The sequence below is a fragment of the Budorcas taxicolor genome, chromosome 9 (genome assembly GCF_023091745.1).
Source record: "Budorcas taxicolor isolate Tak-1 chromosome 9, Takin1.1, whole genome shotgun sequence".
Lineage (NCBI taxonomy): Eukaryota > Metazoa > Chordata > Mammalia > Artiodactyla > Bovidae > Budorcas > Budorcas taxicolor.
The window spans coordinates 40,948-55,172 of record NC_068918.1 but is presented as its reverse complement, the minus strand read 5'-3'; the positions used below and the strand labels follow the sequence as shown (position 1 = coordinate 55,172).

Genomic DNA, 14,225 nt, shown 5'->3' with positions numbered 1-14,225 from the left:
TTTCTATGAAGCCACTGTGATCAGTATCATATTTTCTCCATGTCTGTAAATAATTTTGGATAAGGAAGACCAAACACGTTAGAAAAGGTCATAATTCCCCTACTTTCAGATATCTGAAGATTTCACTCAGTGACAGGTTTCCTGTACCTTCATGAATTCCTCACAGGACTTTAGCTGCTGGCATCGGAAAAGCAGCAGGAAGTTCTCTTCCGTGGGTAACACATGAGCCAACTGGAAAAGATCGAAGAAGCTGGTGTGAGGAGCTCGAAAGCAAGTCTCTCTCATTTCCTGCTCTTAGTTGTGCTTGGCCATGATTTTTTACCCAGAAAACTAGGAGAGGAGAAACATGGCAATCGATTTTCCCTTTTGGATACTTTGTCCCTACAAAGTGCCATCGTGTTTTGCAGCGCTTGCTGCCCTTTGAGGGACTGGTTCTCAGGTCAGGGAGGAGGCTGCAGCAAGCATGCCTGGGGAGCGCAGGGAAGGGTGACTGACACTTCTCGTCTGCTAGACACACTGGCAGACTCATGCCGGTGGCTCGACCCCTGCATCTTTCCTGTGCCCCAGCCAGATCAGGTCTTTTCCTGTGAGGGCCCAGAAGATGGCACACATGGGGCCATGCATTTCATAAAAGAAGAAGCTGTGAGATATGAATGTAGCAGGGAGCACAGACGGCAAGAAATGAATTCTGAAAGTCGGAGGAGAAAGCTTATTAAGAGATGCAATGGAATATAAACTCAGGACAATTGTAAAACAAGAGAAAGAGAGATGGGAAAAGACACTTTACAGTGAACAGTGGAAACTGAATGGTAACAGGGAATATCAGTTCTCAAATGTTTGGTGTCTGCTAAAAGGACATCTGTTGCTTGAGTCCAGGGCTTAAATCTTATTTGATGATCTCCCTTGAGTGACCCACTGACATTTCTCCTAAGATCTCATTTTGTAACTTGAATGCTCCTTTTTTTTTTTTGTTTGTTTGGTGGAAAGAAGGACTCCAGATCCCATTTTATGACGAATACAATCTATTGTGCGCAGGGAGGGCGGGAGCTGGACTGATGGCCTAATGAAGGTGTATGCTCTATTCCTGGGCAGCTGCTAATTAGCTGTGGTCCGCAGCAACTCCCTCAGCCGTTTCTGGAACTTAGCATGCTCATCACTTAAAATGAGGAGTGGAAATAGAAACCAGTGTCTCTTAAATGTATTTGGTTCAAAATGACTTTGAGAAGCTGTTAGAATTACTGCATTTTCACCATTAAAGAATGAACCTACAATACTATATTTCATCTAATTACCAGAAGTTGATGAATCCCCTGAAGTACAGGCATGGACCCTCATCTGTGAATTTTAAACTAAAAAACCCATGGTCTAGATTAACCTCTAGGTCAGCATAAATCCCAAAAGTCTACCAAATTATAGAACAGACTCTCACACTTAAAAAATATATATATTGTCCTTTTAGGTCCATTAAAAAATTTTAAATGTAAAATGTATCATTCTATCTTATATGCAAGTAACCTCAGCTTCTTTATGCTGTATATGTCCTTTAACTTATCTTATTTTTAGATCTTTGAAATAATATTTCAAATTAGAATCATTCAGGCACTAATAATGGGATAAAATGAAGGGGCAGAGCCAGATATCTTATTAGGATGTTTAGTATGACTATCAGAAAACATTTTCTTATTTCCAAAGGTCAATAGTATGGTTATGCATTAATGCAAGCATTAATTTAGGAAACAGGAAATAGCCAATGCCAACTCTTTCTTTATTGGTATGTAAATTGTCAGATACCCCTTTGTAAGCTTTTGGTAGACCTACCCATAGCCCACCCATTTCAGGAGGGTAAAGACTATTCTTTGTCTGCATCCCCTGAATACTTAGTGTGGTACTCAACATGTTAGGTGCTTGACATAAATGTTTGGATTTGGTTAATAATTTTACTTCATTAAAAGTACCTACTTAACATGATTTGTAATGAGCATATATTTTTTATCTTCGTTGTGATTTTCTATATTGTTTGGATTTTCAAAATTACTGTACATTGTTTTGAACAAAATAATAATTTTTCTTTAAAAATCTACTTATCAAAACCCACCAAATAGATAAAAACAGAAAAACTAAAATACTGAACTAACAAGCAATGACCACATGTAAAATTAGGGAAATGTTTAACCTCTTTTGTTTAAAAAATTAAACTTTACATAACTTGCATGAAGTTCACAGGTCTCTAAGAATGTCAAATATAAAGATGGTAAAATTGCTCTTCATGTTTAGTATAAATGTATATTTCTTCACCCCTGCTATTTTGCTCCTACTTGGTTTAATTATAATAAAATACATATTATATCTACATGCAACATAGTCAATCTTTTAATTTAATTGAACTGTTAATGTTAAATTCAATACAGTACCATCATATTTTATAGACATTAGCAATGATTCTTAAACACATAAAACCCTGTCATAAGACAAACCAGCCACTAAGAAAGAAGTAAGTATGTGTGGATAGGATGTGGCTATGTGCTCAGTTGCTACGTTGTGTCTGACGCTCTGCAATCCCATGGACTGTTGCCCTCCAGGCTCCTCATGGGAGTCTCCAGGCAAGAATACTGGAGTGGGTTGCCATTTCCTTCTTCAGGGGATCTTCCCAACCCAGGGATAGAACCCTGGTCTCCCCCATTGCAGGCAGACTCTTTACTGACTGAGCTATGAGGGAAGCCCCTTCACAACAAACAAATAACATAACAAATCATCTCTTTTTTTACATATTTTTTGCCACGTCATGTGGTTTGTGGGATCTTAGTTCCTGGACCAGGGATTGAACCCAGACCCTTGGCAGTGAAAGCACCTAGTCCTAATCAATGGACCACTAGGGAAAGCATATGAATCAATATTAAAATTTCAGAGCTGGGTGCCTAAACTCTCCAGCTGTTGATTCTAAGACCATATCTACAATGTGACTGAGGTCTTTTATAGAAGCTGTTAAGTAGGGCTGTTGTTGCCTCTCTTTTGCTAAGTCACTCTTGTCAACAGGAGTAGCCTGTATTACTTGTTCCAAGGTTATTGGTGATTTCTTAATTTTCAGTCCACCAGCCTGCTTTTTTTATAAACTCTCAAAACTTTATTATGAGTTGGAGAAGAGAGTTAAGAAAAGGAGAGAAATGAGTGGAAGTCAGATAAGTGTGGCTACTAGGAGAATCTTTCAAAGCTTCATTTATGAAAATCGCTTGCTTGTCCCTGAGAGTGGGGAGGCAAAGATTTCTCTCTACTTGCCTGGCTTCTGTTTCAGTCTCTGTACATCTTGAGGAAAGGGTCTGTGACTTAATTAATGTTTTTTTTGCCTGGCACCTGCAAGAATTTCCATAGATATTTTACTCAACCAATGAATGAAGGCAGTTGACTATCCAGGGTCAGCGTAGGCTGCCAGAATTCAAATAGCTTGCTACTAAGCTGTGGACAGGGGTTGGAGTGGCCGCTGTGACTGCCATCCACAGTTCTCTTTAGATGCTAGGAGTGTTGTTGTGGTCTCAGCTGTCAGGTCTCTTTGGGAGATTACCTGGGCTGACGAGAGCTATGTTCCCAAGATGCACATAGGGATATAAAACCTAGCTCTCTCACTCAAAACTTGGGACATCTCCCAAGGTTTGTCCCAGTTCAGAGCTCACTGTAGGGTCAGCTAAAGTTGAGACTGTTTCATAGCCCAACGTCTTGCTCTGCCCAGCTTTGTTCTTTTATTTCCCTCGGATAGGCACTGATTCCAAGAGCACTTCTTAATAAACTTCCTCATTGCTTCTCTTCAACTCAGATATGGTCCCCAAAGGAACCAACCTATCCCAGGACAGGGATCTTTACCACCTCTCTTCTATTACTAACCATAATATGGAGCTCTTGATTAAGTTTTGGATCAGGTTGAAATCCCTTGCTGTGGCTCACGTGGCCGTGATTCAGAACCTATGAGGCACTGGACTGCATGCTGGGGATTCATAGTCACTGACAGTAAGAACTTTACAGGGAGGCAGATAATTAAAAATTTTGTTTCAGACAATTTCAAAGCAAGAGATAACTACAGTGGTAAAACTACATGCTAGGTGCTGGGAGAAGACATGTGAAGGACAATTTTACAAGAAATATAAATGACTGAGGTATATCTTTTAAAGCATACACACAAAGCTTAATTTTTGAAGACAATCTTGGTGCATGTTAGATTCTTTCAACACATATTAGTAAAACATTCACTTTCTTGGTTTGGAAGCCAAAGAAATATTTTTCTAGCCAATGAGAGGTGAGTCCAGGAAATTAGGAAATTTAAAAGGCAAATAATCTTTTCACACAAATTGAAGGCTAGTTGAATTTAATAATTTGAATTTGACAAGTTATAAGAATGGGAAAAAGATTGACATTAAGAAAAATGGCATAGATTTTTAATGAAATATTTTTATTTTTGATAATAATAGCAAGTACATTTACTTAGTTTTTATAGTGTACCAGGGCTTATCTATTTTTAACATGTGTTATCTGATGTTGATATTCATATGTCATCTGTGTTCACAACCAAGGAAACAGAGGCTCAGAGAAGGGAAATGACCTGCTATCACATAGCTTACAGTTGGAGCCAGATTTGAAATCAGTCTGACATTTTGATTTTGAGACTCTTGTCCTTTAACTATCACCCTCCATTAAAATCTTCAGTCTTAATAAACTATTTTAAAAATCTATCAAGAATGGAGTTCTAAATCAGATTTTATTGTCAGTCATTTCCCCAAACTCTGAGGTAGAAAACTGTGTATGCTTAGTTGCTCAGGCATGTCCAATTCTTCACAACCCCATGGACTGTAGCCCTCCAGGCTCCTCTGTCCTTGGAATTTTCCAGGCAAGAATACTGGAGTGGGTTGCCATTTCCTCCTCCAGGGTATATTCCTGACCCAGGGATTGAACCCTCATCTCCTGCAAGCCTCCTGCATTGCAGGGGAATTTTTTACCACTGAATCACCAGGAAAGCCTGAGGTAGAAAACTAGTTTACTATTTTAAAAATTACGTTTATTATGGTTAAATTTATATGCTCAAATCCCACTATCAAGAAAAGAAGGAAAGTCTAGAAAAATGCCTGCTTCCCTGGGAGAGTTATTACAATTTTACAACTGAAATAGCTTTCAGATCTATTTTTTCCAGTGGATGCACCGACCTGGACAAATAGACACAGTAAAACTCGAGAGGACGCTATTTTCTCACACAGTGCTCAAGCAATCAGGTGAAAAGTTTGCAGATTTGACATCCAGCTAAGGGAAACATCTATACTTAATGTGAGCACCAGAGAAGGAATTTCTATTATCTGCTAAATCATTCAGTCTCCCTCTTTGACTATTTTAATCAATCTTCTCTGCAATAGAGCTATTAGTCTGAATAAATTTAGAACATTTGACCGTCATGGTATTTGTTAAATTATCTCAGAATTTCAGAGTTCCTGTTTTGAGTTTGTATCAACAATCTCTTTATTATCAAGCTGTATTTGTGTGAATTTGAAAATCTATTTAAAAGACATGAAACCTAAAAGTTCACAAGAAAGCATATTTGTACATTGCCCTTCTTGTTACATGTTTTCACATGTCTAGGTGGTAACAGCATGTTGTTGGAAAGTGTCAGTCAACTTCGTTAAAACAGAAGTTTGAAAGTTAACCACAATATTTTCTGATTTTTTGAACAACACATTTCAATTAGAGCCAAGTCAGTTTGACCTGGAAAGCAGACTACCACATAAATACCATTTGGTTTATTTGGATTAGATTTTGAGGAGCCCCTGAATAACACCTACTAAGTGGGCAATACATAAGCAAATCAAATCTCTTTTCCCTTTGAACATGAAAGTTATGTATACTTGATGTGAGCTGATGGGAATCTGTAAACTATTATAAATTCTGGAAAACCTGGGTTTTTTTTTTATTCCCTCAAAGCTGGCTGAAATTCATGTATTTATGTTCCATGTTATACATAGGATTTCTTAGCAAGTGATATATGTCAGATTGGAAAACAGAAAGGATGAACTTGATTTAATACAACTTACTGGTGACACTAGAGGGCACATTACAAATTCAGGCGTTCCCCACTCTCCTCCATTTTGTACATGTAATCTGTAGCTTTCAGTTCCTTTTTTCCAATGATTTTTCGGAATCTCTCCTTTTTTGTTATCCCTCCTCCTTAACCAGGTTAAGTACAATCAACCTGCACATGAATGACAGCAGCAATCTCTTCCCTGTTCCCCCATTCTCTCCTCGTTTCTCCAAGTACAGACCCTCCTCACTTCCTTCTGTGTCTTGGCTGATAACTCTGATTAACAAAAAGAATTCTGAAATCAGAGTCAGATCTAGACCTGTATAAATGTTCTGTCACTCTTTGCCAGTGGGACCTTAGACACGTCATTCAACCTTTCTGAGCTTCAATTTCTTTACCCTTAAAGTGAGAAACCTTGGCTAGCTTTTCTTCTGGGTCCCATGCAACAAAAAGTTCCATGTCCTGGAATAATTAAATTTTCTAATTAAGTCTTATGTGTTTCACTTCTCTTCTTTTAAACTCTTTCTGCTTTCACTGATTGAATGAGTGAGTGAGTGAAGTCTCTCAGTCGTGTCTGACTCTTTGTGGCTTCCTAGACTGTAGCCTACCAGGATCCTCCATCCATGGGATTTTCCAGGCAAGAGAACTGGAGTGGGTTGCCATTTCCTTCTCCAGGGGATCTTCCCAACCCAGGGATCAAACCCAGGTCTCCTGCATTGCAGGCAGATGCTTTACTCTCTAAGCTACCAGGGAAGTCCTTTCACTGATTGAAAGTTCTTCCCAAATCATGTTTCAAGTGATTGGGTCAAATAACTTCTCTATACTTTGTGCATCCCTGTTCAACCAGGTTAAATTTAAGCCTTGCCATAAGTAACCAATGAACTGAAGCTTAAAAATATTTTCTTTTAATGCAGAAAACTTGTGACTTATTAATTGCAAAAAAAAAAAAAAAAAGGCTGAGTGGTTTAGAGGAAAGTGGCTGAAATTCTACTTAAGCTACAGCTTTCCTCAACTATAAATTTATTTTATTTTGTTATTGTGAGGATCAAATGAGATCACATGTTTGAAAACACTCCATAATTGTGTGCGTGTTCAGTCCCCTCAGTAGTGTCCAACCCTTAGCCCTGGACTATAGCCCTCCAGGGTCCTCTGTCCATGGGATTCTCCAGGCAAGAATACTGGAGTGGGTTCCATGATTGTGTAATGTCATACAAATAAATGAAAATTCTCTTTCTTACTGTTATTGCTATAAAAGTTTCTCAAGTCTTCATTTCAGTCTTCATTAACTTCTTCATTCTCTTCTGTTAACTATGTCTATCTTTCCTCACACAGAAATCCTTTTCTTTCTTTCATGTAACAGTTTCTTTCCCAAACCTCTGTGGAAATTCCTGACATCAAATCTCTAGGAAAATGTATCTGGTAATAACTCCTAGCTTCTCATTCAAATTAGACCTCAAATAATACTTCATAAATGACCATCCCATATAATATACAGTAAAATATAGATTCAAAGTAGCTTTTTTCATCTTATCCTTTCGAAAATATAGAATCTATGTGAATCAGATCCATGCTTTTTGTGCTATTGTTAACAACCTAGGGTCACAGAAGAAATTAAAAATAGCTGAGCCCATTGGAGTCCTTAAGGTTAAATACATTAAATACAAGATGACAGTCTTTCCTGTACTAGAATTATAAAGTATGCCAAACTCTCAAATACCCACATCTATAATTTCACTGATTTCAGAATTTCTGACTATTTGAATAACTAGATTTATGTCATGTCATTTATGTTCATTTCAATGTTATTTCTTATCCTTGATGATTCACATTTTGATTAGTTGTCTTCTATGTCAATCTATAAGTCCCATTACTATTAATTTATCTATTTATATAGTAATGAGTTATGCATAGGCAAAGGGAAAAGTGTATACTCCAGGGAAATATTTTAATTACAAAGATAATAATAGTATGTCCTTCTTTAACTCTATTTGTAGTAGCTGTTTAAAAATAAGTATATTTCACATTGACATCACTGGTGTCCTATAACATCAATTTTTGAAAACCAGGTTAGTTCTCTGAATCAAAGGTAAATTATGACTAAGAATACTTCACAATCTAATACACTAAGAACATTATATAAAGAACATAATTATGTCTATTATTTGATATATTTTAAACTATGACCTTACTAATTTTTCTGGACAAAGTTATCCACTCAATTTCTCTAATTGGTTGCAGAGATAAAGAAAGTAGCTAAGACATTAGATTTTATAAAAGTAAAAGTACTGTTTCACATATCTGAAGAATGCAAAAGAGTTAATGTATAGACAAAGTTTTGCTTCCTTGATTCATAGACAAAAAAGTTGTCCTCACTAGAAAAAGATAAGATTTGACACTGAAGTTTCAGCTTTTAAAGAGTCAAAAGAAACACCTACACATCATAAAATACTCACTTTAAGTTCTTGTGTTTTTACATGGCCAACTGGCAATTTAAAATGGAACTTCAGAAAACAAGATGCAACTTTTTGCCATGATATCATCTTTAGGGCCTGCAAATAGTTCATTTTATTTTCTTTCTTTCTTTTTTTTTTTTTCATTTTATTTTCTAATAGAAAAGTCTACACTATTAGTAAGAAATTCCAGCGAACCGTGTTCTTAGCGTTTTATTGAACTGAGGCTGGTAAGGTAATGGGATGAGTACTCATCCAGAAGTTGCGAACTTGAGTCTCTAACTGCACCAAGGCCAGCAGACAGTTGCATAGCCAGAGACGAATCATTTGACTTCTTTAGGTCTTAGTTTCGTAATATATTAAATTTTGGCTTGGATTATAAAAATTCTTAGGTCTGTTGCACTTCTGAGCAGTTTTTGATTTTATATCTCTGAACAAAAGATAGCATGTTACTTAAGTAAAATAAGCCTCTTAGAACAGGTTTTGCCTATCATGTTTGAGTTAAATACAACTCCAAAAAGCTCACTTATTAAAACCATATGAGAACAATGCATAAATTCCTTACCTCTACAATTCCTATTTTTCCATCATCTCTTTGTCCATACTGATCCACAAAAGTTTTCATCTCAGGTGATAACTCCTAAAATTATAACAAGCCAGGTAAGAAGAAGGTTTTTTTCAAGAACAAATAAACAGTATGCTTGCTATCATGTTAATAACTTGTTACAAAGAAAAACTGGAATTAGAACCATTTAGAGTTATGCATATTGATTAACTTTTTCATGAAAATTAGGATATAACTGATGTACCAGTTTTACTCATTTGAAATGAAAGGCATAATTTCTGAATCAGTCATTATGATTTATCTTCTATTATTAGTTTTGAGAATATGTTATCCTTTAAAAATGTAGTCAGAATTATTCTGTTCATAACCTTTAGTGAATTTAAATATAGTGATCCTCATGAATGCACCTTAACATTACTTGCTTCAGGGAAGATTATTTTATATTGCTGCACTAATTATCCTATAACATTTTCCTTATTATAACATGCTTTATCCATGGAAGTTAATATTGTGTTTTCAATTTGGACAAGCAAATGTGAATGTTCAAACGCAACTCACTTCTAAACAAAAAAAGTTTCCAGTGTGGATGAAGCTGGAAATGTTCTTACAAATTAAAAATCAGAAAAATTTGTGTCAAATTAACAAAAATGACTTGACCAATTTGTACTTTCATTAAAAATATGCAATACTGATGACCTTAGTTTGGATTACTGATTGTATATGCTAAAGATCTTTGTTTCCAAGAGTAATTTAGGGAGTAGTTCTCCAGTGTTTCCTTGTTTCCATTTTCTACCAAGAGGATGTTCTCATTTCCATTTAGTTACGTACAGAAGATATATTGAAGAGGGACAAAGTGAAAGCTTTCATCTCGTTTGACTTATCTTTTTCAATCTATTTTATTGCTTACATAACCTCTTCACATATTGACAGAATAGATAGCTCTGAACTGTAAACTAATGACCTGAACATAGATAGAACTAGTATTCAGGAAGTTGGATTTTATACCCTTGGGTCTTCAACATAGCCCATTTAAAATAGCCCTATTGCATTAACTGAAGCTGATGTAAAATAGGTCAGCCTTTATGAATGTCCTATTCTGTGTCCTTGGAAAAGTAAATTAAGGTTTCAGTTTTTATCATAACTGAGAAGATGGTGATAGTATCTATCACACACATTTGCTCTAGGGATAAATAGCTTAATAGAGTTTGAGGACTGTACTAAGGCTGAATATTATTATTATTAGTGTTAAAAAATCCTACTTTGGTTAAAGGTAAATTTCTTTAATAGAAGGTAACAAATAGTAATTAAACAGCTTAAAATAGCCTTAAAAAACCTCTTCCAATATGGATTAATTTCAACTTACCTTTATTACCTTAAACAGTGTAAAACATAATTACAATGATAATGATAATAAGTTAAAGCTTTATAAAAAATAAATGTAAATTTACAGACTATTTAGTGGAAAATGCTAGTTCTGAAAGTATATTAAGTTATGATATTTCATTAATGTTATATCACCTACAGTTAATATTAGTGAAACTTTGAAATTTCACATTATTAATATGCTAAGCCAAATAATTTTTCCATTAATACAGTAAAATTTGTTATCGTATTGCTAGAAATGCAAAGAAACCTGGTTTATAAGTTCAACCTTTAAGTTCTAAAAAAAAAAAGAGAAGAAAAAATAGATAAAAATTGATTTAATACAGTGAGGCCAGTAGTGAAATATTTGTCTAGTACATGAATGTTTCAATTCATATCTTGATTTAGATTTTAACTATTCAAACCTATATTACAATAATCAAGCTGTTAAGCAACTTGATATAATCCTGAACCTGTGCTCAGATTTGGTGTTATTGGATTATAATCCAACAATAACATCTTCCAATATTCTAAGATTGGAAACATACAGTAGAAAAAAATAATTAAGATCTAAAATTTTAAAAAGACTAAGATGAAGTCATTGTTTACAAAAAGTATATATATTAAAATGAGAAGAGGAAAAGAAATATCTGAAAACATGTATAGAGTTTCTAAATATCTGAATTTCTAAGCTGAAAATAAATATTAAAATTACTTCTTAGAAAATTAAAATATAATCATTTAGCTGCTGGAAACATCTTTAAAGGTTTTAATTAGAAGTTTTATGGTAAGTAAGATTTCCCAACCAGATATTTTAAATATATATATTTTAACTGTAGAAGAAAATGTTTTGTATTATTAGTCAAAGATACATAGATCTATAATGATAGTATTGCATGAATTTATGTACATGGTAATATATAAGATGGTATGGAGAGAGTATATAAAACATTTTCAATTTTATTTGATCCCATCCTATTACACTTTCAAATTTATGTAATATCAAATCTGGATAAAACAATTCCCAGAGTGTCCTGTGCCTGCTCAGTTGTGTCTGACTCTTTGTGACCCCATGGACTGTAGCCCGCCAGGCTCCTCTGTCCATGGGATTCTCCAGGCAAGAATACTGGAGTGGGTTGCTATTTCCTTCTCCAGGGTATATTCCTGACCCAGGGTCCCAGAGTGCTCTCTGGTTTTAAATCAATTTGATTTAAATCATTGAATTTTAGCAACTGATAGCTTTTAATGCATTATAAATCATTTTAGTGTCCTCTGGCATTCTTTTGGAGCTTTCCTGATAGCTCAGCTGGTAAAGAATCCACCTGCAGCAGTGCAGAAGACCCCTGTTCAAATTCCTGGGTTGGGAAGATCCTCTGGAGAAGGGATAGGCTATCCACTCCAGTATTCTTGGGCTTCCCTGGTGGCTCAGATGGTAAATAATCTGACTGCAATGCAGGAAACCTGGGTTCAATCCCTGAGTCAGGAAGATCCCCTGGAGGAGGGCACAGTAACCCATTCCAGTATTCTTGCCTGGAGAATCCCATGGACAGAAGAGCCTGGAGGGCTAGGCGTTCTTTTGATATGTGTACAAAGATATGTGCCACACATTTTTCAATTTAGATAGAACAAAAAGGTGATTATTAGTGAATTATATCTATATATATATATATATGTATGGCCATACTTCTCAGGCTTGTCCAATTTTTTGTGATCCTGTGGACCACAGCCCACCAGGCTCCTCTGTCCAAGGGTTTCTCCAGGCAAGAATACTGGAGTGGGTTGCCATCCCCTTCTCCAGGGGATTTTTCTAACCCAGGGATCGAAACCAGGTCTCCTGCATTGCAGGCAGATTCTTTACCATCTGATCCACCAGAGAAGCCCATTTATGTATACTATTATGTGTATAACTCAGTGCTGGAGGTGGTGATTTGCTAAAAGCTCACACAATTATATTTTCCTCTAAAGATATATCTTTGTATCTTCATATATATGTATATATATAATGTAAAATCTCTATGCTGACAATATATATTCTTAACAGGCTAATTTGTGCCAAAAGGAAGCTATTCATAATTAGTAAAAATTAACTGATAGCTTAAATTACAAATATAGCTAGTTTTCAAAATGCCACTAATTGCTTCCCATTAGAGAATCACTTTGCTTGTTTAAAATGTGTCAAGTTCTTAAAATTACTTTTTACATCTCTAACTTTTGATTTTCTTCCTCACAACAGAAATGAACCCCCTTTTTGCTAAATTTCCTGCTCATTATTATGTTGCAAAGTTGTACAAATTTCCCCCAGTGAGGAAGGACATTTTCTCCTCACTCCAACCACATCAACATTACAAGAATAATAATTGGCATTAATTGGCAATAGAATGAGAGATCCATAATCTACAGATTGGTTTCCTGACCTCCAAGGGGTAGAAATGTATTTCTACTCGTTTACTTTTCAGGCTATTAAAGAGAGGTTAAAAATTACCTAACTGAACTCAATAGAAGAGGTGGTGATCTGCTAACAGGTCTCACCCACACTTTCCTTTTAAGTACTATTAAAATACAAGTATATAATCTTTTAAAAGCTCTGACTTCATATTGTAAGGCTTTTTCGCTTTAAGGAATTACTCTTTCTCTCTCTCCTTTGTCTCTGCGTCTCCCCCTCCTTCTCCCTCTCTTTATCCCTACGCAATTTCAAAAGGCACTCTTTCTCCCGTTCTCAGTAAATAAATGTTTACGTTCCCAGAAACCATTTGATTTCGCTAGCTCTTTATGAGAACGCTAGAATATTTATTCAAAGACAAAGGTCTCTTTCCTCCCTTGCAAACTTCAACCTACCAAACCAGCCTTCTTCCGCGCCTGCTGGAGCTCCTGAATCAAGTTCTGAAGCTCCTTTCCTTCCAGGTAACCACTTCCTGTAAAGACAAAGAAGCACCCAGTTGTCAGACATTTCACTCAAGTTTCTTCCCCGTTCAATGTCCACAATGGCTATTTTCCGGCCACTGGAGAGGTCCCATCTTGGCCTTGATTATTGATTAACCTGCAAAAGATACACGACAGGGCAGTGGTCCCCTCCTGGGAGAGACCCATTAAGGGCAAAGGAGGATGGTTGGGTTGATGAGTGTAGCCATAGAAACTTTGCACTGTAGGGTCTCTCTCGCTGTCGCTACCCTCCACCCCAACCCCCCAGCTTCTATTTGTATCATCCTTGGAGAGAGAGAGAGAGAGAGAGAAAAAAAAAAAAAAAACTTTCCAGGTTTTGGGATAACATAGAAACAACACATAAACTTTAAAGTTCATGGTTGGCAGCCAACTGGAAAGAGATTAGGGAGATGGGGAAAGAAGCAAAGAAAAGAAATGAAGGATAATCGGATCAGGAGGCTCAAGGAAGGGAAAAGGGTGGGACAAGGTTCTTCAAGCAGTTAAAAAGATAAAAGATAATCACCGTCAGCGTCGAAATGAAGCCAGATCTCAAAAAACTGTGAGGCTGTGATCAGAGATGATTGCAGGTGGGATTCTGCCATCGTAGAGCGGAGTGGGTGGTCTGCGTGGAGTATGCGCGTGTCAGCGCTGAAGTGGGGTGAGAACCTCAGGGTATAGGTGCGCGTGTGTCTGTGCACGTGCGCGAGTGTGGACGTCTGTGTGTGTGTGTAAGAAGAAATCCCGGGCTGCAGGAGAAGGAAACGCAGGGCGCCGGCGCCGCCAGTCGCTGTCCTCGGTGCTGCTCGGCTCAGGCGTCCCCGGGAGTCCTCTGCGCCGGGGCTCCCGCTCTCGGTATTTATCTCGCCGTCGGGCCGGGCCACGC

General features: G+C 36.7%; 1 protein-coding gene across 1 annotated transcript; it reads right to left on the bottom strand.

The window, feature by feature from the left end:
• Positions 1-7: 7 nt before the first annotated feature.
• Positions 8-13,944, bottom strand: LOC128053029 (calbindin-like; the record flags this gene model as incomplete). Its single annotated transcript, XM_052645449.1, has 5 exons — positions 13,866-13,944; positions 13,259-13,335; positions 9,062-9,136; positions 148-231; positions 8-43 (listed from the first exon to the last, which is right to left on the bottom strand). Coding segments are annotated over exons 1-5 (351 nt in total), but the record flags the coding sequence as incomplete, so codon positions are not given.
• Positions 13,945-14,225: the final 281 nt, after the last annotated feature.